This window comes from Nerophis ophidion, linkage group LG27 (assembly GCF_033978795.1).
Source record: "Nerophis ophidion isolate RoL-2023_Sa linkage group LG27, RoL_Noph_v1.0, whole genome shotgun sequence".
Taxonomy (NCBI): Eukaryota; Metazoa; Chordata; class Actinopteri; order Syngnathiformes; family Syngnathidae; genus Nerophis; species Nerophis ophidion.
The window spans coordinates 34,825,886-34,849,385 of NC_084637.1; the positions used below are offsets into that span (position 1 = coordinate 34,825,886).

The 23,500-nt window shown below is 39.0% G+C and overlaps 1 protein-coding gene and 1 long non-coding RNA gene across 2 annotated transcripts; one reads left to right on the forward strand and one right to left on the reverse strand.

Moving 5' to 3' along the window:
* Nucleotides 1-6,694: 6,694 nt before the first annotated feature.
* abcb6a (ATP-binding cassette, sub-family B (MDR/TAP), member 6a) lies at nt 6,695-23,039 on the forward strand. The gene is made up of 19 exons (XM_061889913.1): nt 6,695-6,932; nt 9,702-10,225; nt 11,476-11,616; nt 11,684-11,873; nt 12,669-12,761; nt 12,863-13,055; nt 15,032-15,153; nt 15,243-15,418; nt 15,509-15,634; nt 15,716-15,792; nt 17,672-17,735; nt 17,814-17,899; nt 17,977-18,034; nt 18,111-18,215; nt 20,197-20,371; nt 20,449-20,561; nt 20,651-20,745; nt 21,795-21,863; nt 21,937-23,039. Exons 2-19 carry the CDS (start codon nt 9,710-9,712, stop codon nt 22,091-22,093), a joined length of 2,556 nt encoding a protein of 851 aa, XP_061745897.1. The 5' UTR covers nt 6,695-6,932; nt 9,702-9,709; the 3' UTR covers nt 22,094-23,039.
* On the reverse strand, nt 9,869-11,973 carry LOC133544512 (uncharacterized). The gene is made up of 2 exons (XR_009804662.1): nt 11,222-11,973; nt 9,869-11,138 (listed from the first exon to the last, which is right to left on the reverse strand). It is a non-coding gene; the product is annotated as an uncharacterized LOC133544512 (long non-coding RNA).
* Nucleotides 23,040-23,500: the final 461 nt, after the last annotated feature.

Consider the following 23,500-nt stretch of genomic DNA (forward strand, 5'->3'; position numbering starts at 1 on the left):
AATAATGAATTTACCAACAATGGTAATAGACAACCTAACAATAATGGTAATAGACAACTTAGCAACTTGGAAACGTTGTTGTTGTTCAAATGTGCTATATAAATAAAGTGGATTGGATTGGATTAGCAATAATGGTAAAGTGAACATTGAGCACATGTTAACACTTTGAGACAGAGTACAGCAGCAAGTCCATTTAAAGACCCTCAATGTTAGAGGACTGAGATACTGAGGTTAAGATCAGGTCCTAATGTACATTATATTGGTACTACACACAATATTGGTAATAAATCAAATTTTGACACATTATTTTATTTTTTAAATGCGTTGGAGTTCAAACCTAATAGCAGTTTGGTAACATGGGACAATAAAGACCCCGCTGACAACATCTATCAAGTGTGCAGCCATTGCACATTATAATCATGCTTTTTTTCTATTTCAGGATGTCATTTTGGATAAAAAATAGTTCCAATTTGTAATTTTTTATGGACCCTATTGAATTTCTAAGGTTTTATTATTATTATTATTCTTTATTATTACACCGGGCCTCTTTGAGCTGTAATTTGACCCCCTTAATATGCTTCAAAACTCGCCAAATTTGACACACACATCAGGACTGGCGAAAATTGCGATCTAATCAAAAAACCAAACCCCAAAACTCAAAATTTGCTCTCTAGCACCCCCTAGGAAGAAAACACAGACAAAACTGTAACTTCCAGTAGGAATGTCGTACAAACATGAAACAAAAAACACTATGTAGGTCTCAGTTGGACCTGTATTTGTACCCCCCGGCTAAAATCTACAGGAAGTTTCTATTCCCACTTCAATATAAAAGTTGGCTAAAAAATTTCGCTTTTTTTTCAAACATTATATCCTCTGAGGCCGTGTGTCGTTTCGGCTTCAAATAAGCACAGAAGAGAGATTGAACCCTCCTGATTAAAAGTTAAAGAAAGAATTTTAATTACTACCCCGGTTTGGATTTTTTGAGCCCGCAAAGAACCATTGCGCTGCTGCTGTCGTCACAAAATGGCGGCATTCTGCACGGACAAAACTGTAGGACTGTCATACACATATAAAACAAAAACCTCAATGTAGGTCTCACTGAGACCTATATTTCATACACTGACCACCCCCAACTAAAATCAACAGAAAGTTTGCTATTCCCACTTCAATACAACAACTACATTACATTCACCATGCATTAGAGTCTCAAAATGGTGGCACCAAGGCGTCCTTATAAAATGCCCAAGCCACTTTACAACTGTTATTACTATGAGACTGATGTATAACAGATGTGTATACAACTTTTTCCTCTGTGTAATAATCCATCCATGCATCTTCTATCGCTTATCTGGGCTTGGGTCGCGGGGGCGGCAGCCAAAGCAGTCCTGTCCATCACTGTGTGCAACTTTGATTATTACTGTTTGGAATTGGATGGTACAATTTTGGTGAAGAAAAAACTCAGACACTCAGACAACTGAGACAACGTTGTTGGTTGGGAAATGACCGAATTTCAATGGTCAAATCTGACATTGAATAAATGTTGTCAAACAGAATGTTGTTTTAACGTTGTATTTGTGTTGTATATTGTGCTGAAAATTGTAATATTCCTGAAGGAACTCTCCTGACGGAATAAATAAAGTACTATCTAATCTAATCTAATCTATAATATCAGTTGGAAAATGACCAAAATTCAATGGTCAAATCAAGGTCAGAACCCAACATTGATTAAACGTCGTCAACAAGCATGTTGTTCCAACGTTATGTTTGAGTTGCCTAACGTCAGGAGCTAATGCCACAAGTTGTCAACCTTGTTTTAATGTCTTGTGCCTGCTGGGACAGTAGTTGAGGTTTCAAAGGTCACGTGCCACTGAGCCCAGGACCAGAAGCGACTGGACAAAGCTTCCATGAATTCACCGATTCAACAAAACCACGAGCTTTATCCATCTGCCTTCCAGCTAATGAGATTGGACCGCACCGCTAATATTCTTTCTGGCTAAACCACGGGATTAGACCCACTTAATCCCGGCCTGTTGCGATCCATATGCGCCGCTAACAAAGGGGGAGCGAGAGAGGAAAAGTGTGAATGAGCCCACCTGAGAGACTTAGGCGATCCAAGCCAGTGAAGTCAGGAGGAGCCACAAAGGAAGCGAGAGATGAAGGATGTGATGGGCAGGCCGTCACATCCTCAGGGGGACAAAAGAGTGGGATGACAACCAGCCGCTGGACAGAAGGACCATTTCCACTCCCACAAAAGAAGCGTGGCGATGAAGCAGGATAAGCAGCTCTTTATGTCTATTGTGAGGACTCTAAATGAGGAGACTTTACCTCGCTCCACATCATGGTCACAGTCTTTGGTGTTTGCATGTGTGTGCGTGGGAGCAGTCACAATACACCTGCAGCTCAAATCCCTGTGCAGCAAAATATGATCTCATTTTGGTCTTCCTTTATATGCACATACTTTCTTATGAGCTTTTCATTAATCCCAAAACAAATAAGGGATGAGAAAGCTGACTCTCCGGGTACTCTGGCTTCCTCCCACCTCCAAAGACATGCACCTGGGGATATATAAATAAATAAATAAATAAATGGGTTGTACTTGTATATATATATATATATATATATATATATATATATATATATATATATATATATATATATATATATATATATATATATATAATTTTGAATTTTGAATACAGGAAACCTGTAAATCCTCATTTCGTTGGGAAACTTTGACAAAAAAATCAGTTTACGTGGAGGAAGGCACATTTATATTCTTAGTGCCAATTCTCTCATAACATATACGTTACATTTGTTTTATTGTTATAATCAGCATCTGTTTATTTATGTGCGCGTGAGTCCTTGGTTCTGGTTCTATGGCTTCTTAAGGCATCAGTCGAATCTTACCTTTGTATTTGCTGTCATCTAGTGGCCAGTTGTTAACATTGCAACCGTGGCAAGTTTTTTTTTTTTAGAGGATCAATAAAGTTTATATGGTTATCCATCCGTCTATTACATTAATTACACAGAGGAGGTAAACGCCCTTAACTATAGAAAATAATTTTTAATTGAAAAAAAAATAACTGATTTATTACTGTCCTGAACAGTGCTGAAAATTAAAAAAAAAAAACAGAGCAATCATTAATCATTTGTATTAGTATTATTTTAGATGTGTTTCACAATGCAAATTCATTCGTAAATGTTATGTTATGACGTTGTTTTGGGGATTTTCTCTGTTACAATAAACCTTCCAGAAAAGTTATGTAGCGTTCATCTTTGTAAAAAAGAATACATATTTTGAACATTTGTTTACATGGCTTTAAAAAAAATATTTCCCCACCGTAAAGACGGGTTCCTCTCAATAAAATAGAATATGGAGGAATATTTGTTTAATTTTCAGGAATTCCCACCCAGACAAAAATAAAAAATAAAATACAATTACATCAGTTGGTAATAGAGAAATCATTAATCATTTGTATAATTACTATTGTAGATGTGTTTCTCAATGTAAATTCATTCATAAATATTATTTTATTAGGTTTTTAGGGGGTTTTCTGTTAACAGTCACAATAAACCTTCCAGAAAAGTTATGTATCATTCATCTTTGTAAAAAAAAGAATACAAATTTAAACATTTGTGTATATTGCTTTAAAAAATATTTCCCCACCGTAAAGACGGGTTCCTTTCAATAAATTAGAATATGGAGGAATATGTGTTTGATTTCAGGAATTCTTACCCAGACTAAGAGACCAATTAGTTTTTTTTAGGGTTTTTTTCTGATTGTACAGCAAACCAATCATTTACAATATTGTATTGTTTTGAAGAATTTAAAAAATGTATTTCTCTAATACAGTATATATTATCTTTAAATAATGCAGTTGGTGGTTAGTGGTTAGTGAATCTTTTGAAAAACATAAAAAAAGGTAACATTTCTTCTGAAATAAATTCACTTTTCAAAGAAAGTCTGTTGCATCTGTTCTTTTTGTATGAGTTAAGGCCCCACGGAGGATCTTCTATAGGAACTCCAGGTGGGGCTCATTACTGGTGTTATTATTTTTATTTTTCAGTAATGCGGACGTTGTACCGGTCCGTTGTGGTGAAGAAGGAGCTGAGCCGGAAGGCAAAGCTCTCAATTTACCGGTCGATCTACGTTCCCATCCTCACCTATGGTCATGAGCTTTGGGTCATGACCGAAAGGATAAGATCACGGGTACAAGTGGCCCAAATGAGTTTCCTCCGCCGTGTGGCGGGGCTCTCCCTTAGAGATAGGGTGAGAAGCTCTGCCATCCGGGAGGAACTCAAAGTAAAGCCGCTGCTCCTTCACATCGAGAGGAGCCAGATGAGGTGGCTCGGGCATCTGGTCAGGATGCCACCCGAACGCCTCCCTAGGGAGGTGTTTAGGGCACGTCCAACCGGTAGGAGGCCACGGGGAAGACCCAGGACACGTTGGGAAGACTATGTCTCCCGGCTGGCCTGGGAACGCCTCGGGATCCCCCGGGAAGAGCTAGACCAAGTGGCTGGGGAGAGGGAAGTCTGGGTTTCCCTGCTTAGGCTGTTGCCCCCGCGACCCGACCTCGGATAAGCGGAAGATGATGGATGGATGGATGGATTATTTTTATTTTTGACCATTTATTTTTGTTTACATTTTGATATTGTTGGGTTTTTTTTTAATATCAACTTTTTTCTCAAACAGTTGTGTGTGGTAGAACCTCAGCTAATAAGACACTCCTTGTTTTAATGATACTATAATAATGTACATTGTTTTATATTTGTTTATTTAGTTTTGAAACATGTTTTATATAATGAAACTGTTTTCCAAGAGGCAAAAATTCACAAAGTCACTCAATGATCATGTCATTTCAAGTCTAAAGTAGCAGCATCGACAGTCTCGACCTGCGTTTACTTGGTTTTCAAAAGTGATACCAAAATTCCCAGTTTTGCCCAACCAAACGCCATTTGATCAAAAAAGCAACAAACAACAAAACACTTGTGCTTGCAAACAAGCATGGTTTTTGTTCCCTTTGGTCTTTTATTTTTTACTAATCATTTTATACCGTTATTTTATTTCTGATTGGTTAAAAACAAGTAATGGAAAAGAAAACTGTCCTTCCTCGTGTATGTTCCCTTTTTGTCCTCTGGGAGGCGCTGCAGGCCAGGCACAGTTTATGTAAGGGCGACGTGCTTTGCTGAGTCATGTTGTTTCATATGTTGTTTCATATGTTGTTATTTAACACGCGGGACGCCTCAAGGACGAGCTTTAAATGCGTTTATTGACGTCTTGCATTCAAATAAATGTTCAGCGTCAGATCAGAATCGTTTTTTATATCCAAGATATTAGGAATTTGTCTTGGTGTATTGGTGCAAAAACAACTGACATGCGAAATTAAGAACTTATGTAAAATAAATATAAGAAGACATTGTAAAAGATATACAATAGAACAGGGGTGTCCGAACGTTTTTCAACAGAGGGCAGCACACGTAAAAACTTAAGCATGCGGGGGCTATTTGGATATTTTTCATTTTCAAACCATAACAAAATATATGGAGTTCCTTTTTTATCCTTAGGGCTCCTGGGGAGCATAGAGGGTCTCAGTCACTAAAATGTTAAAAAGTCAAATTATTATTTATTTATTTTTTATTTAATGCTTACAGTAAATCTCTATATCAACTTGAGGTTGATATAAAGTAAAACAAATAAGGTTTTATGCATTTTCTGTCAAAGACAACTTAGTTTTTATAGTAAAACTGAAATATACAGTATTTAGATAGATAGATAGATAGATTGATCAATAGACAGATAGATAGATAGATAGATAGATAGATAGATAGATAGATAGATAGATAGATGGATAGATAGATAGATAGATAGATAGATAGATAGATAGATAGATAGATAGATAGATAGATAGATAGTACTTTAATGATTCCTTCAGGAGAGTTCCTTTATTTAGCAATTAAAGCCCTCAAAGATCAATAATGCAGGACACCATTAATTTTGATTATTTAAGATTTTTGAGTAATCACAGTGAAAAGTTAAATAAAATCCCACTAAATATATTTGAGATCCGAAAGGTTCCCCACTCATAAAGTGATACATTTTTATTAGTTGTTTTTTTTTTACTTTTAACACTTAAATTTCAAGATCAACTTCCGATATATCTGTCGGTTTTAAGTTTGAACTATTATTTTGTTTGTTTTCTGCTCTTTTGTCAAAACGTTGATGTTTTTATATGGCAACCGCTCAACATATGCAATATTTTTTCCACATAAAACATTTTAAAGTGATAATTTTTAAGTAATAATTTATTCTAACTGCTTTTTTTTTTTTCGAGCAATGGAAAAAAAAGAAAATAAAGACAAAAGGAACAAAAAAATCTGCCTGCATGGCAGCTTTGTGTCAACATTGCCACTTTTTCTCATTAGATTTCACCTCATTCCACTTTTTCTAAATGTTTTATTTTTCATTTTTGCAATACTATCAATTTTGCAATTTTTGCAGAATGTGTGGCGGGCCGGTAAAGGATTAGCTGCGGGCTGCACTTTGGACACCCCTGCATTGAATAGAATAAAAAAAATAAAAACAGTGAAATATAAGCATAATTACAAAAAGAAACAACCAATTTCACACAAAATGATAAAAGTGTGGCATACTCCAGTGCAGCAGGGGGCGGTATGCACCTTAGAAGAGGCTGCAGAGGACAGACGAAGGAGGCAAGAATACATAACAGACGTAACAGTCCTCGCCAACATGAGTGCGGTGTGGCCGCCTTCTTCTCCCGCACTTTGTCCGCCCGCCCGGCATCTTCTCCCGCACTTTGTCCGCACTTTGTCCCGCTCAACTTGTTCGGAGCTGAATCGTGAATGATCCCATGCGAGAGACTTGTTGGCTCCCTCAAGCTAACCTCTGACTGACCTCCAACAACAAGAAGAAGGTAACAGCGACACTTCACAGAAACACAAACATGGTCTCTTATGTTCTAGGAATATCTTCATTGATAGTCACCTTCATTCTGCTTCTCTTTCGGGGACGTTGTGGTCGTAAAGTGAGAGACAAAACAAAGTGCAGTGACTGTAAAGCAGGGGTCTCAGACACGAGACGTTATTTTGTATGAATGGAGCTTGACAGCGTTGTGTTATTTGGGTCCAAAATGGCTCTTTCAACGTTCTGGGTTGCCTACCCCTGCGTTAGTGGAAAAGCGGCAAATGAGTGAAAGCGACAGAGACGTTGCCATGGAAACAAGGGTTTTCTTACGTGCCTGGCTGCAGTCACACCGCGACACTTGTTCATCAGTAATAACAGTCCCCGATAACATGGACCAATTCATATCATTATTTGTTTTTTTATTGTTTACCGTATTTCCTTGAATTGCCGCCGGGGCGCTAATTAATCTAAAACCTGTTCTCCCTCCTGCGCTTACCAAAGGCATGCGGTAAAAGTAAGCATGCGCTAATTATTTTAAAACCTCTTCTCAAGCCGGCACTTACCAAAAGCATGCAGTAAAAATTTGAGTGTGATGTAATGATACCATCATGAAAAGCACATTTAATAAAAAAAAAACATTATCATGGTTTTACCTTTACTCATAAATGAAATCCATGCCAGCTCCTTCCGATCAAAAGCATCGATAACTTGTTTATAGAAGTCTTCCTTATCTTTCTTCAGTTTTAAAGGCCTACTGAAAGCCACTACCACCGACCACGCAGTCTGATAGTTTATATATCAATGATGAAATATTAACGTCGCGGAATGACGACGCGTGCTTGTGACGTCTCGGGTTGTAGCGGACATATTAGTCCAGCACCACTTACGGTTAAAAGTCGTCTCTTTTCATCGCATAATTACACAGTATTCTGGACATCAGTGTTGCTGAATCTTTTGCAATTTGTTCAATTAATAATGGAGACTATAAAGAAGAATGCTGTTGGTGGAAATCAGTGTATTGCAGCTGCCTTTAGCACCGAAACACAGCCGGTGTTTCTTTGTTTGTTGTAAAGCTTTAACACAGAGCAATATTTCTTTGTTGAGCACAGATGCACCCCCACGTGTCTTATTTGACCAGAGAAAGTTGCGGTGCACAAGGGATACAACTTGAAACGTCATTATACAACTAGACATGCTGAGGAGTATGCAAAGATTTTTTTAAAGAAATCTTTTCTTGCGCCCCAGCCTCTGCGTCCAGTGGCCCCCAGGTAAATTGAGTTTGAGACGCCCGCTGTAAAATATATACTTATGGCTCTCTAAAGGGAGTCGGATTTTTCCTTTCAAAGAGCCGATCAAAAAAACTAGCCTGTTATTATATATTTTTTTAAACATTTTTTTCATTAAGAAAACAATCACCAATGGATCCGAATAATTTACATGTACACAAGTATGACTCTATTGGGGGTAACATTTTAAACCATAAATTTTATTTTTGTTAGGTGGTGACATAATATCCATGCATCACTATTTTGAATTTCCACTCACCTAACAATACATAAAAGTACACAAACAATAAGAATATAATGCAAATTTTGGACACAAAAAGAAAACTACCATAAAAAGTACGACATAAGTGAAGTGAAGTGAATTATATTTATATAGCGCTTTTCTCGAGTGACTCAAAGCGCTTTACATAGTGAAACCCAATATCTAAGTTACATTTAAAGCAGTGTGGGTGGCACTGGGAGCAGGTGGGTAAAGTGTCTTGCCCAAGGACACAACGGCACTGACTAGGATGGCGGAAGCGGGAATCAAACATGCAACCCTCGAGTTGCTGGCACAGCCACTCTACCAACCGAGCTTTGCTGCCCATAAATAAATAATAAAAATGTGACAAAAAAACTACACTACAACTACTACATATCACAACGATGAACGATCCAAATAAAAACAATATGTAGAAAATAACTACAATTTAAAAAAAGTTCATTTAAAATAAGTGTATGTATGTGTGTACTAAGGTTGTACAGTATACCGGTCTAAGTATAGTACCGCGATTCTAATGAATTATATTCGGTACTATACCACCTCTGAAAAGTAACGACTTGGTATCGGATTGATACCCAAGTTTGTGGTATTATCCAAAACTAATGTAAAATATCAAACTAAAGAATAATATGTGATTATTATATTTTAACAGAAGTGTAGATAGAACATGTTAAAAGAGAAAGTAAGCAGATATTAACAATAAATTAAGAATAATTCATTTTCTACCACTTGTCCTTAATAAAGTTGACAAAATAATAGAATGGAAAATGACACAATATGTTACTGCATATGTCAGCAGCTAAATTAGGAGCCTTTGTTTGCTTACTTACTACTAAAAGACAAGTTGTCTTGTATGTTCACTATTTTATTTAAGGACAAACGTGTGATAAGAAACATATGTTTAATGTACTGTAAGATTTTTTGTTGAAATAAAGCCAATAATTATAAATTAAAGTAAACAATATTTTGGTATCGGGACAAAACTAGTACACACTAGTGTATACATATACATTTTTTTAATTAAAAAAAATGTAAAAAATTTTTTTTTTTTTAATTAACAGAAAAAAGTTGATCCATTTGGCCTAAGGAATTGCAGACACAATATCTATATGTGCATAAACAAACAGCTACCAACTGGGAATTGGTTGTCATTGTTCGCTTTATAGAGCCCTTCAAATGACTGGATTTGTTGGCGAACGTCACATTTCTACTTTAAAGTTGTCCTTCCCAGCAGGAGTCATGGCGTTGATACGCAGCTACTGTGAAGCAGACACCTCCATTTCCCAGACTTGGGTGGATGCAGGGATCTCCCCCTGCTTCTACTTCACCCTGGTCCCTGCTGTCCTGCTCACCATCGCCTTCTTCCTGGGCACCGTCCACTGCATTTTCTTCCAGAAATATGGCACAGCGATGGAGCCCAAGTTCATTCCTCGCTCTCGCCTCTACGGACTCCAGCAGGTGGTCTCCATCCTTCTCCTGGTTCAGTTTGTGGGTGGGATGGTGTGGCGAGCCACCGAAGGAGGACAGTTGCCTGGCTATGTGGTTCTGTACGGCTGCTTCTGTGCCCTGGCTTGGGCTTGGGCCGTTGCCTTGCTCAGAATAGAGAGGCGACGAGTTCTTTTGATGGACCGGACGCGGGGACACAGCACAGCGCTGCTGTTGTTCTGGGCAGTGGCGTTTGCAGCAGAGAACCTGGCATTTATCTCCTGGTATAGTCCACATTGGTGGTGGGACTTGCAGGACAATCAGCAACAGGTAAGAGAATATATATTGATGCACTTACCACAATATTACCAGTAGTCGAGATCTAAAGCTGTATCAAAAATGTAGCTTTTAGAACGCCACTGTTGCCGTGTTAATTCAACAATATTTTTGGCCATTTTACAAAACCAGTGCAAATTACGTCCAGGAGAAATGAAATTCCATTAACATGTGTCTCTAGGCTTTCACTCAAGTCATGTTAAAAACGTTGCAATAATAAGTTTCTTAGATTTGCTGGTTTTAACTACGACTAAAATCCCAACACAGTCCTGGTAGCTAATTAATATTTTGATGGAGTTTTTTTTTGTGTTATTTTTGTTCAATCGCGGTAATGTGCTTAGTGCAAATATGCTATTAGCATGAATACTATCTGGCTAAATTTCACGTTTTAGCTAATTTTATGCTAAAACTGTTACTTTGGTCTTGATACTCAAATGAGTCAACTTTGCCATAGGATCCTTGTACACAAAAAATATTGCCTGAAGTGGGACAATTCACATTTTGAGTTGTGCAGTATGTCTACTATCAGATCTAGAGTTGAGGAAATAATTACATTTAAGATAACCTTGAGAGGTTGAATTACAAAAACTACACAAAAGGCACACACATTCTTGTGGTTGTAGTCTGCAGTACTAGAGAATACTGGTAGAACTGGACTGCATCAAGTGTACTTTTTTTATTTCTATAGTTCCAGGGTTGCTTTTTACAATGCATGTCCATATTTCAGCTTTCCCCACAATTGTGTTGTTAACTCTTCCAAATATTGCTCGCTGTCATTAAGTATTTGCACAATGTTTGTTATCATGTTTGATAGTGGCGACTTTCTTAACAGTGTCAAAGGTTTGTCATTAAAGGCGTGCCTGCGTAGTTGTCGTTCCACTCAAGTGCATGTTGTCAGTCCGGTTTCCTGAATAACAACAATTATCAGAATAAGAAATACTTCAATAATCCCTGAGGAGAAATGTTTATTTAATGAAAATAGTAACCTACTCAACATGAGAAGATGAGAGGTGCAGGCTGCACTCCTTTTTTGCCGAGTCATTGAGTGAGTCTGACTTTCCAGGAGGCCACATCTTGCCCCTCCCACTCCAAGCACTTGAAGTTGCATGCATCACTCTGACGGCGTTATCTTTAGTGATCACTCCTTTTGCCCGCTTGCTGTGTCACACGCTGCACTTTTACCGCCATGATGATGATGATGATGATGTTGTTGTTGTTGTTTTAAGTGTCAATGAACCCCCCAGGTCCAGTTTGCCTTGTGGTTGATTCGCTATGTGGGCACGGGACTGCTATTCTTTGTTGGCATCAGAGCCCCAGGGTTGCCACGGAGACCTTACATACTGCTGATAAATGAAGACGAGCGAGACGTAGAGCAGAGCGCACAGGTGCTGACGTGCAAAATGTCCCTCTGTCCTCCTGCTTATTCTAAAAGGCTCGTTGTCTCCACGTCAGAGCCTCCTGGGCAGACCGGGCCAGAACCAGTCCACCTGGCAGGACTTCAGGAAGAAGTTGCGGCTGCTTTTACCGTACATGTGGCCTCGGGGTAGCATCTGGCTGCAGCTGCTTGTCCTTTTCTGTTTGGTGCTCCTGGGAATTGAGAGGGCAATCAATGTCTTTGTACCTATTTACTACAAAAATATTGGTAAGTACACAGTTCAGCTTTACATGGTGCTCCTTGTTTTTTGTAATAAACAGTCCCTCTAGGAAATGAATGAAAATAACAACCAATGTTGGCAAACTATGCAACACCTCGCAACGTTCTCCAAAGACATTTTGGCCAATAAGCATCATTTTCGCCATTCAGATTTGTTTGTGAGCCTCAACTGTTTACCCAAAACTTATGTTTGTTTCCTGTGTAGACGAAGCATAAGTAACAACCGGAAAAAAATATATTCTTTATTGCTCGAATGGCGCAGATGTCGTGTTCCCACGTAGCTCAGAACTACTTTAGTTCCTGTTTGCAGCGCTAAGCCTTATGGGTAATGTAGAATTCAGCGTTCTAATTTACTAGTTGACATGCATTTATATATTTATTTAATCTTTATTTATCCAGGGTAAATCAATTAAAAAAATTCTCGTTTACGATGCAGATCCAGCAACGAGGCAGCATTTACATGTTAGAGATGTTGAAGTGTGACGTTAACCCCTCTCATCTCTTTTACCAACGGAAATTACTGGTTTTTACTGTCATTCAGTTTCTTTTAAGTCTTTCTGGTATAAAGTGAGTAATACATCAATTATTTATTTTGAGATTTTTGTTGAGATCCTGTGCTTTTTAAAGGAACACTTAAAAAAGTATACAAATTCATAACATCACATGTTGATTAAAGAAAATAATAAGCCTCCAAAAATGGCACCTGTCAGACAAATTAGACTGTAACAAACCCCCAAAAAAGTCCTAGAGGGACTGAATAACCATTCTGTGGTCCTCCCTCAGTGAATGAATTGACGGATGGAAGCAGCTGGCACACTCTGGCCACCACTGTGTGCATTTACGTCCTGCTGAAGTTCCTGCAGGGCGGGGGGGCAGGTACGATCCACCCTTTCAATCTTCCAATGCTGAGTCAGCTCTGCCGAGTGATAGGAAGCCAAAAGCGTGCTTTGCAAGTGACGCCGTTCCTTCTCTTACAGGCGCCTCAGGGTTTGTCAGTAACTTGCGCTCCTTCCTGTGGATTCGGGTGCAGCAGTTCACCAACCGTGTGGTGCAAGTGCGCCTGTTTGCTCATTTGCACTCTCTCTCCCTGCGCTGGCACCTGGGCCGCAAAACCGGCGACGTGCTCAGGAGCATCGACCGCGGCACCTCGTCCATCAACAGCTTGCTCAGGTGGCTGTGTTAATTGATTATTATATGTATAGACCATCTTGTATGTGTGTGTGTGTGTGTGTGTGTGTGTGTGTGTGTGTGTAACATATATATATATATATATATATATATATATATATATATATATATATATATATATATATATATATATATATATATATATATATATATATATATATGACTTCACGGTGGGAGAGGGGTTAGTACGTCTGCCTCACAATACAAAGGTCCTGCAGTCTCGGGATCTTTCTGTGTGGAGTTTGCATGTTCTCCCCGTGACTGCGTGGGTTCCCTACGGGTACTCCGGCTTCCTCCCACTTCCAAAGACATGCACCTGGGGATAGGCCCCTCCCACCTCCAAAGACATGCACCTGGGGATAGGTTGATTGGCAACACTAAATGGTCCCTACTGTGTGAATGTTGTCCGTCTATCTGTGTTGGCCCTGCGATGAGGTGGCGACTTGTTCAGGGTGTACCGCCTTCCGCCCGATTGTAGCTGAGATAGGCGCCAGCGCCCCCCGCGACCCCGAAAGGGAATAAGCGGTAGAAAATGGATGGATGGATATATATATATATATATGTGTGTATCTATGTGTGTATATATACTGTATGTGTGTATATATATATATTTATTTGTGTGTGTGTATTTACATATATATTAGGGGTGTGGGAAAAAATCTATTCGAATATGTTGTGCGATTCAGAATCGATTCTCTTTTTTTTTAATTTAAATTAATGTTTTTTTTTTTGCAGCAACACTCAGAACTGCAATAAACAGAGCAATTGAGAGGAGACACAAACACCACACATAACAAACAAAAAGTAGTGAAACAAAAATGAATATTATCACCAACAGTATCAACGATAATTATAATTTCAGCATAGCAGTGAATAAAAATCCCTCATTGACATTATCAATAGACATTTCTAAAAAAAATTAAAAAGAACAATAGTGTCACAGTGGCTTACACTTGCATGGCATCTCATAAGCTGGACAACACACTGTGTCCAATGTTTTCACAAAGATAAAATAAGTCATATTTTTGGTTCGTTTAATAGTTAAAACAAATTTACATTATTGCAATCATTTGATAAAACATTGTCCTTTACAATTATAAAAGCTTTTTACAAAAATCTACTACTCTGCTAGCATGTCAGCAGACTGGGGTAGATCCTGCTGAAATCTATGTATTGAATGAATACACAATCCTTTTAAATCAGGAAAAAATCATTTTTGAATCGAGAATCGCTCGACACCAAGAATCGATATTGAATCGAATCGCGACCCAAGAATCGATATTGAATTGAATCGCGCAGCCCTAATATATATATATATATATATATATATATATATATATGTATGTGTGTGTGTGTGTATGTCTATATGTATGTGTGTGTGTGTGTATGTCTATATGTGTGTGTGTATATATATATATATATGTATGTATATATATATACATACTATATGTGTGTGTGTGTGTATATATATATATATATAAATGTATGTACATATCATCTCCAACGGCACACTAGTATTCAAGTTAAAGTACCAATGATTGTCACACACATACTAAATGTGGCGAAATTATTCTCTGCATTTGACCCATCATCCTTGTTCACCCCCTGGGATGGTGAGGGGAGCAGTGGGCAGCAGCGGTGCGGCGCCTGGGAATCATTTATGGTGATTTAACCCCCAATTCCAACCCTTAATGCTGAGTGCCAAGCAGGGAGGTAATTGGTCCCATTTTTATAGTCTTTAGTATGACTCGGCCGGGATTTGAACTCACCACCTACCGATCTCAGGGCGGACACTCTAACCGCTAGGCCACTGAGTAGGTCGACACAGTGGTTGAAAAACACTGTCCTACAGGACACAAAAAATGCTTTTTATAGAGTAGCACTATTTACAGCCTATACTGTATATGTATTTAAATGTTTTTTAAACACAACTCTTCTTTCTTTATCTTTCTCCACAGCTATATCGTGTTCAGCATCTTCCCAACGATTGCCGACATCGTCATATCCATCATTTACTTTGTCACCTATTTCAACGCCTGGTTTGGCCTCATTGTGTTTGTGTGCATGACCCTCTACCTCAGTGAGTAACACCAACCAGCGCCTCAGAGATCGTCTTTTTGGCCCCGCTGTATAATTCTCAGTCCTAAACTCTGCTTACCTGTCCACCAGCTCTGACCATCATCATCACAGAATGGAGGACCAAGTATAGACGAGACATGAACCAGCAGGACAATAACGCCAAGAGCAAGGCTGTGGATTCCTTGCTGAACTTCGAGACGGTGAAGTACTACAATGCGGAGAACTATGAGGTCAGCCGCTTTGAGGATGCCATCTTGAAATACCAGGTTTGTCAAAGGCCGCTGGGAGGTGACACCCACTTTGCAAAGTCGGATGGCAGTGTGTGTGTATAACACTTCTGTGTCTCCACACTGCAGTTGTCCGAGTGGAAGACCCAGGCTTCCTTGGCCCTCCTCAATCAAACCCAGAACCTCATCATCGGATCAGGCCTGCTGGCCGGCTCCCTGCTGTGTGCCTATTTTGTGACCGAAGGAAAGTTCCAGGTGCTGATATTTACTCTGCATTTGTGTTTTTCTGAATGTCACTACAATGCGAGCTTCATTTTGTTCTGTGTACGTTCCCAGGTTGGTGATTTTGTTCTGTTTGGAACATATATCATCCAACTGTATACACCCCTCAACTGGTTCGGCACCTATTACAGGTAAGAACACACAACTCCACTTTGACACATACAAACGTGTACTTTTGCTCTTTAAAAACCAAGACTTTTAAAAACCACAGTGAGTTTCAAAAACTGTCTTTTGGCCTGTTTGTGTGGATGGGTAATACTAAGCCTTGTGGTTTGTGTCATAAGAAATATGCAACATTATTTCATGTTTTTAAACCTTAGTTAACAACAAAACAGGAAGTCATTTAACTACAAGGTTGTTTTTTTTATTCTGCATAGCGGCAGATGCATGTGCGTACGCTTCATAACTTGCACGGGCGGAGAAAAAATAATGGCCAATGTTTTCTAGGCTTCATAAAAGTATGCGCTGATATTAAATGTAATATGGATTGGGTTGTTAAAAAATATTTACCGTGTAAACTCGATTTACAAACCCCTGGATTTGTGAACATTTGGGTTTATGAATTTTTAGATTGTGCAACCTTTGTGTGTGTGTACGGACGCTTCAGTCATTCATTTTATGCTTGCTCGTATTGAAAAGATTGAAGAAGCCAGTTTCATACCACAGCAAATTTTCAATATGATGAGAACTGACTTTTCTGGAAAAAGATGCAAAAGCGGACTTAGGCTCAATTGGAATATCCCTCCTCTGCCCTTGTTTTTCCCCTTCTCTCCTTGTTACCTTCCTACACTACCATGTGCAAGGATTAAGATGGCAGACCAGAAACCCAGAGAACCGTACAAATATAATAAGCGTAATTTATGATTTTCATAATGACATTCGTAGTTTTACTAAGACTTCAAACTACTGCACGTTAATATTGGCTTTAAACATGGATACACAATGAATCACATTGTATATACTGCAAGCAGATGCGCCAGCACTTGCATATTTTGCCAAAAACCTTGTCTTCCAAATGTTGTCTTCTTTTAATAGAGACAAGCAAAATAACATAAAAAGAGCATGGCTTGTGACGGCATTTTGAAAGTAAAGGAACATTTGTATGCCATATGTCACTGTTAGCAAACGGTGAATACATATGTATACATAAGAGGGGAGGGTCAAATTTAAGAGGGGAGGAGAAGTAGGGAGCATTCGAATCGAGCCTTATTCAACAACGAAGTCTAAGTATACCTCTCGTTCAGCGACACCTCTTTCAAGTATGAACACGGCCCCGCCCCCTTTGATCCCTTCTCGCTCTCTGTTTGCTACATAAGAGCATCTCACGAGAGGACTTTGGTGACGTTAATCATAAGTAGTTTTATGCACTAAGTGGATTTTATTTTACAAATAGCTATTATTATAGCAACGTAGTTGTTAAAGTTAAGAATTTTTGTGATTTCCGATCGTTTGTGAGGGCACCGAAGAGGCGTCTGCATGTGTCGGCAGAGCAGTGCATACAGGGGACAGCAGTTTGTCGTCTGTGTTGTTTTGGCGTGTTAATAAAGAGATAGTTAATTCATCAAAACCTTATTATGTTTGTTTGCCACCTTAGATTGGCTTCAAATTGCACAAACTTTAACTCAAATATGGACTGCTGTCGAGGCTGGAACTCATTATTCCTATTTATATTGTTTCTTCTGGAGAAATTTGCTTAGTATATGAACTTTTGGATTCATGAACACTTTTCAAGGACCTATTCAGTAAATCGAAGTTCTACTGTATATTAAAAAAATTAATGAATAGGGGGAGGTTGAGATGTGGCTTTGTTGTTGCAATTGGACAGAGATCTCAAGGACTGGACATGATTTTTAAAAAGTCTGGTTTCTAATTGAACAAAATGCGTATGACAGCCGATGACTGTTTTCATGTGGTGATCGTTTTTACAATGAAGAGGCCATTTTAAAAGTACCTGTGTTGGTGTGGACATGGCCTCAGTTAATTCATCACATTCTTCCTTTTTTCTCGCAGAATGATCCAAAATTCATTCATTGACATGGAAAGCATGATCCAGCTTTTTGAGGAGGAAGAGGAGGTACACGTGACTCTGGCAGGTGCTCCATCAAGTGTTCGGCGTCTTCTCTGACACAGCCTGTCTTTTCCCGTACCGCAGGTGAGAGATGACCTCAACGCTGTGAATTTTCTCTACAAGACGGGAAAAATCGAGTTTGAGAACGTTTACTTCCGCTACACAGATGGGTCAGTTCATAATTGTTTTCGTAAACCCTTGGTGAAATGTCTGCTGGGTCCACTCAGTGTTTGTTACTGTTTTACAGAAAGGAGGTACTCAAGGACGTCTCCTTTTCAGTACTGCCCGGTCAGACTGTAGCCCTGGTATGTGTGACGCCGCCTGTGTGGAAGTAGTCCGCACAACAAAGCATCATGCTTATCTTTGCTCAACCTGCTGTAGGTGGGACCGTCAGGGTCCGGGAAGAGTACCATCGTCCGACTACTCTTCCGCTTTTATGACGTTCAAGGAGGTTGTATCCGCATCGACGGTCAGGACATATCCAAAGTAAGTGTTTGTGAGAAATGATTTCAACACTATGGCTTATGTGACCCTAAACACATTTTTTGTGGCCACATTTTGGTCTTTAATACTCCTTTTTTGTGATCATTATTATTATCGTTATTATTATTATTAGATTCGTGAAGAGCTCCCACCCCATCCTAAACTAGAGATGTGACGTTTGCGAACGAGTCGAGTCCTTTGAACGGCCCTTCCAAGTGAACAAGGAGAACCAATTCGCAATTGTAATTCGTTGATTTGAGAGCATTTTTTCATGCAAATTGCCCTCGCTGCCCTCTCAGAATCAAAATCTGATTTGTTGGCTTCATTTATTGGAGTAATGACATCACCGAGATCGTCCCAGAAGGCTCTATTCATGTGAATGTTACCACGTGCACGCACTCACGCAGGCACTTAACTTAGGGGAGGAGTTTAATAAGTAACTGAACCTACTCAAACCTTTTAGCTGCTGTAATTGAAATTGAGAAGAGATGTCCGCAGATGGAGAAGAAAAGAAAAATGTACAAATGTTAAAGGAAACTTATCATTTGGATGCACTACCGCACAATCCGCAGGGTTGATGACATGCAAGATAAAGCAGACAAAGTGACGTCACTGTCAAAGATAAAGCAGACAAAGTGACGTCACTGTCAAAGAATGTGTAAATGGCACCATCTTGTGGAATGTTTACAAAGGAAACAAAAGTCAAATTAGATAATATATTATTTTAATATATACATTTTGATTTATTGACCAAACTTTTTTCTTGCTACTGTCATGAGTGGTTGTTTCCTTGTTGAAAACAAGTTGCTTGAAAATAAAAATGTGTACATGTATGTGTATATATGTGTATGTATGTATATGTGTATATATCTCTACAGAACTGTTTCATGAGGGGTTCCCTTAATCTTCAGGAGAAAAATCTCCTGACAATTGAGGGAACCCCTCATGAAACAGTTCTGTAGAGATGAAGTAGTCTTGTGATTTTTCACAAACACACACACACACACACATATATATATATATATATCTATATCCATATCCATCCATCCATTTTCTACCGCTTATTCCCTTTTGGGGTCGCGGGGGGCGCTGGCGCCTATATCAGCTACAATCGGGTGGAAGGCATGGTACACCCTGGACAAGTCGCCATCTCATCGCAGATATATATATATATATATATATATGTATGTATGTGTGTATATATATATATATATGTATGTATGTGTGTATATGTATCTATGTGTATATATATATATATATATATATATATATATATATATATATATATAATTGTGTGTGTATGTGTATATATATATATAGATATACATGTGTGTGTATATATGTATGTATATATATATATATATATATACATTTATAAATAAATATATATATAATTGTGTGTGTGTATTGATTGCAACATGCATCTTAATTGTAGTCTTAACAAATTTGGAGGTGCTGAAATCGTCATGTAAAATGACTTATGCTAATCAGCAGCATGTCAATAGCAAAGCCAATATATATTAGCATCACGCTAGCACATTTTTGGAACAGTAAAGCCTTACTGTACTTACACTGGGGCGTTTTTTGAGCCAATTTCTTTGTTGGCATCAAAAACTGCAAAATGACCCAGAGGTAGTTTGGCTGAGTCCGCTCTCGGTGCTGCTGGAGTGATGGCGCGTTCACGTCAGGTGCAACTCAGGCACCATAATATTGCACCTTTGGATTTAACATGAATCCATGCCAAGTAGGACCAACGGGATTCGGTCAATGACAAAAAAAGTACAAGAATCGGTTTCCATCCTTATGTCTAGGTAGTGTAACACAATCCCTAAACGTATTATTGAACTTTGACAGAAACATTTATTTTATCTCTGCGCTTTCATGACGTAGTATTTTAGAACTGACGGATAAGACCCTGATTTCAGCAAATTAAGGTGGTGAGGAGACCAGGATGACACCGTCTGTTCTATTCTTTGTTGTTCAGGTGAAGCAGAGATCTCTGCGAGCGCACATCGGCGTCGTCCCCCAGGACACCGTGCTGTTCAACGACACCATACTGGAGAACATCCGCTACGGTCGCATCTCCGCCAGCAACCAGGAGGTGGAGGATGCCGCCATCGCTGGTGATATCCATGACAGAATCGTGGCATTCCCTGAAGGTGATTTGCATTCCAGGTTTACAGCGGACATTTGAGTTCTCAAAAGGATAATGGGCTGTAATGTTTCTCCGCCATAGGCTATGACACACAGGTAGGGGAAAGAGGCCTCAAGCTGAGTGGAGGCGAGAAGCAGAGGGTGGCCATTGCTAGAACCATCCTCAAAGCACCACAGATTATCCTGCTGGACGAGGTGACTGAGACATTTTACAATGTTTGACATTTTAGAATGGATTTCAGAATCTCATAAGTCTGTAAACTTTTATCCCCCATTTTCCTCAGGCCACATCGGCGCTCGATACCCAAACAGAACGCAACATCCAGGCCTCACTAGCCAAAGTCTGTGCTAATCGTACAACAGTTGTTGTAGCTCACAGGTATCACACAACAACAAATACTTGTCCTTTCCTTACCTTTGTTTGGGTCTTTATTATGAAAGATTTTTGGGGATTTGAATTGTGACATGTGAATTTTTTACACTTTCAATCATGCTGACAATTGAATAAAAATTTGTGGGCTTAAAAATTCATTGTAAAAAAAAAAAATGCATCGCAGAAAAGTTAAATTTAGAAAAAAATGTTCCTTCAAAACTCAAGACCGGCTTCAGGTAAATTAAAACTGAAGCAATGGATCCTGTCTCAGACACGGTCCATGAGGTGTCAAGTTTGAAGTATCTCTGCGCTGCTGATCCGCCTCCGCTTGGGATGGTTTCCTGCTGGATCCACTTTGGACTGGACTCTCACCGTTATGTTAGATCCACTAAGGAATGGACTTTCACAGTATCATGTTAGACCCGCTCGACATCCATTGCTTTCAGTCCCCTGGGTTCTCCAAGGTTTCTCAAAGTTATCATTGTCACTGTCACCGATGTCCCTCTGGGTGTGAGTTTTTCCTTGACCTTATGTGGACTCTACCGAGGATGTCGTTGTGGTTTGTGCAGCCCTTTGAGACACTGGTGATTTAGGGCTATATAAATAAACATTGATGGAAGTATCTATTGTAAGACCTGTGTCATGTGACTGCAAACTTGACACCCCATTGGCTGGTTCTAAGACAGGATTGATTGCTTCAGTCCTAATTTATTGGAAGTGGGTCTTGAGTTTTAATATTTCTGAACTAAACTTTTCTGCGATACATTTTTTTATCTTTTTTTATTTTTGGGGGGGTTTTGAAACAACAAATACTTCTGCACTAAAAATGTTACAATTAATTTTAAAACACTGTATTTTGACAAACTGAATTTTTCAACACAAAAAGTTCGCTCACAAATTTCTATTGAATGAAATTGTCTGCATGATTAGGTGTTAAAAAAAATTCTGTTTGCCAAATTTATACGCAAAAAATGTTGGTGTGGAATTAAAAGCTTCAGTTATAAAGACACAGGTGAACCTTCCTTCATATTGTAGCTAACAAACGCTGTTCATAGGTTGTCCACAATCATTGGAGCAGACCAGATTTTGGTCATCCGCGAGGGTCGGATTGCCGAGCGAGGACGGTGAGTGCTGTATTTGCATTGATAGAAGCATTCTCTGGGACTTAGCAGCAAAAGCACCTTCTTTCTGTTGAAGACACGAGGAGCTGCTGCACAAGGGAGGCCTTTATGCGGACATGTGGACGAATCAACAGCAGGCCCAGGACTTGGATTCCTCATCAGACACAGAGGCCAAAGACTCCCAATCTGAGAAACTGCAGCCGCCATCTTCTCCATCAGGCCACCGTGAATAGAGCTGGGGGCTTATAGGACAGCGGAATGAACGGCAGAATCTATTCTTAAACGCGGAAATTGACGTAATATGATTGAAATGCTGTCAATGTTTAGAACAAGGAACGTTTGTCCAGGGGGGGGTGAATGTTTACTCCAGCCGGGAAGCAAGCACGCTGCTCTCTGCTCTCTGCTCTCTGCCTGTCTTCAGGACACCTGTCACTCCCACCTCAAAGCGTGGAAAAGGTGATATGTTCTTCTTTTTGAGCAAATTTTGATGACTACTTGTCATCCCAAAAAAAAACCACTGTGCAACTCCTGCTATTGCCAATGCCAGCAAGTTGGCTGTTCTGGACGTGACCATCTTTAACACCTTAGTTGCTACATTTTCGGACACTATAGTTTGGCCACCAGTGTTGAAATAAAAACTGCTGCTTTCTTTTACTTGAATGCATGTCAACTTAAAGCGTTTGATATGTTATTGTGCTTTTTATTATTTATTTGCTTTCTACTTTATAACTATTCTGAGCTAATCTCCTTAGTTTTTGTACAGATACTTTCAAACTGTCTGGTTAACAACTAAATAAAAGGATTTAATATTAATGAAGATCTGATGATCTAATGAAAAACAATGATCATTTCTGCTATATCACCCAGCCCTTACCATGACCATTGAATGTTCTTTTGGTTATTGTGACAAGAGCCCGTTTTATACTGATATTTATTGGACATATGTCAGCTTGATGTCGGGGTTATTTTTTTTATATATTTAAAATTGTGTTTACTATTTACTATATGTATTTAGTGTTGCCTTTGTTGGGATTCAATCTTTTTTTTCTGGACAGAAAAAATATTCATGGTAAAGTGGAAAATATTTTTTATTTATGTTCTACAATCACTTGGTTGTCAGTCCTTCAATGTATCTTTTTCCACACATGTACCTACTTAATAAAGCCATATTTTGTGACACGTAGGTGTGGGAGATTTTTATATAGGATGGAGTGAAAGCTTCTCACTAATGACAAAAGCGTTTTGTCTCACCGAGAAGGCACAAGACATTGATACAATGTTGATTATACATACATGTCCTTTAAAACTGACTTTGGAACAACGTTGAAAAATAGTTGTATTTGTAAATTGTTGTTGGTTGGGAAATGACCACAATTCAAAGGGCAAATCGACGTCAAAAAGCATGTTGTTTCAACGTCACGTTTGAGTTGCTCAAAGTCAGGACTCAATTCATCAATCAATCAATCAATCAATGTTTACTTATATAGCCCTAAATCACTAGTGTCTCAAAGGGCTGCACAAACCACAAGGACATCCTCGGTAGGCCCACATAAGGGCAAGGAAAACTCACACCCAGTGGGACGTTGGTGACAATGATGACTATGAGAACCTTGGAGAGGAGGAAAGCAATCGATGTTTTA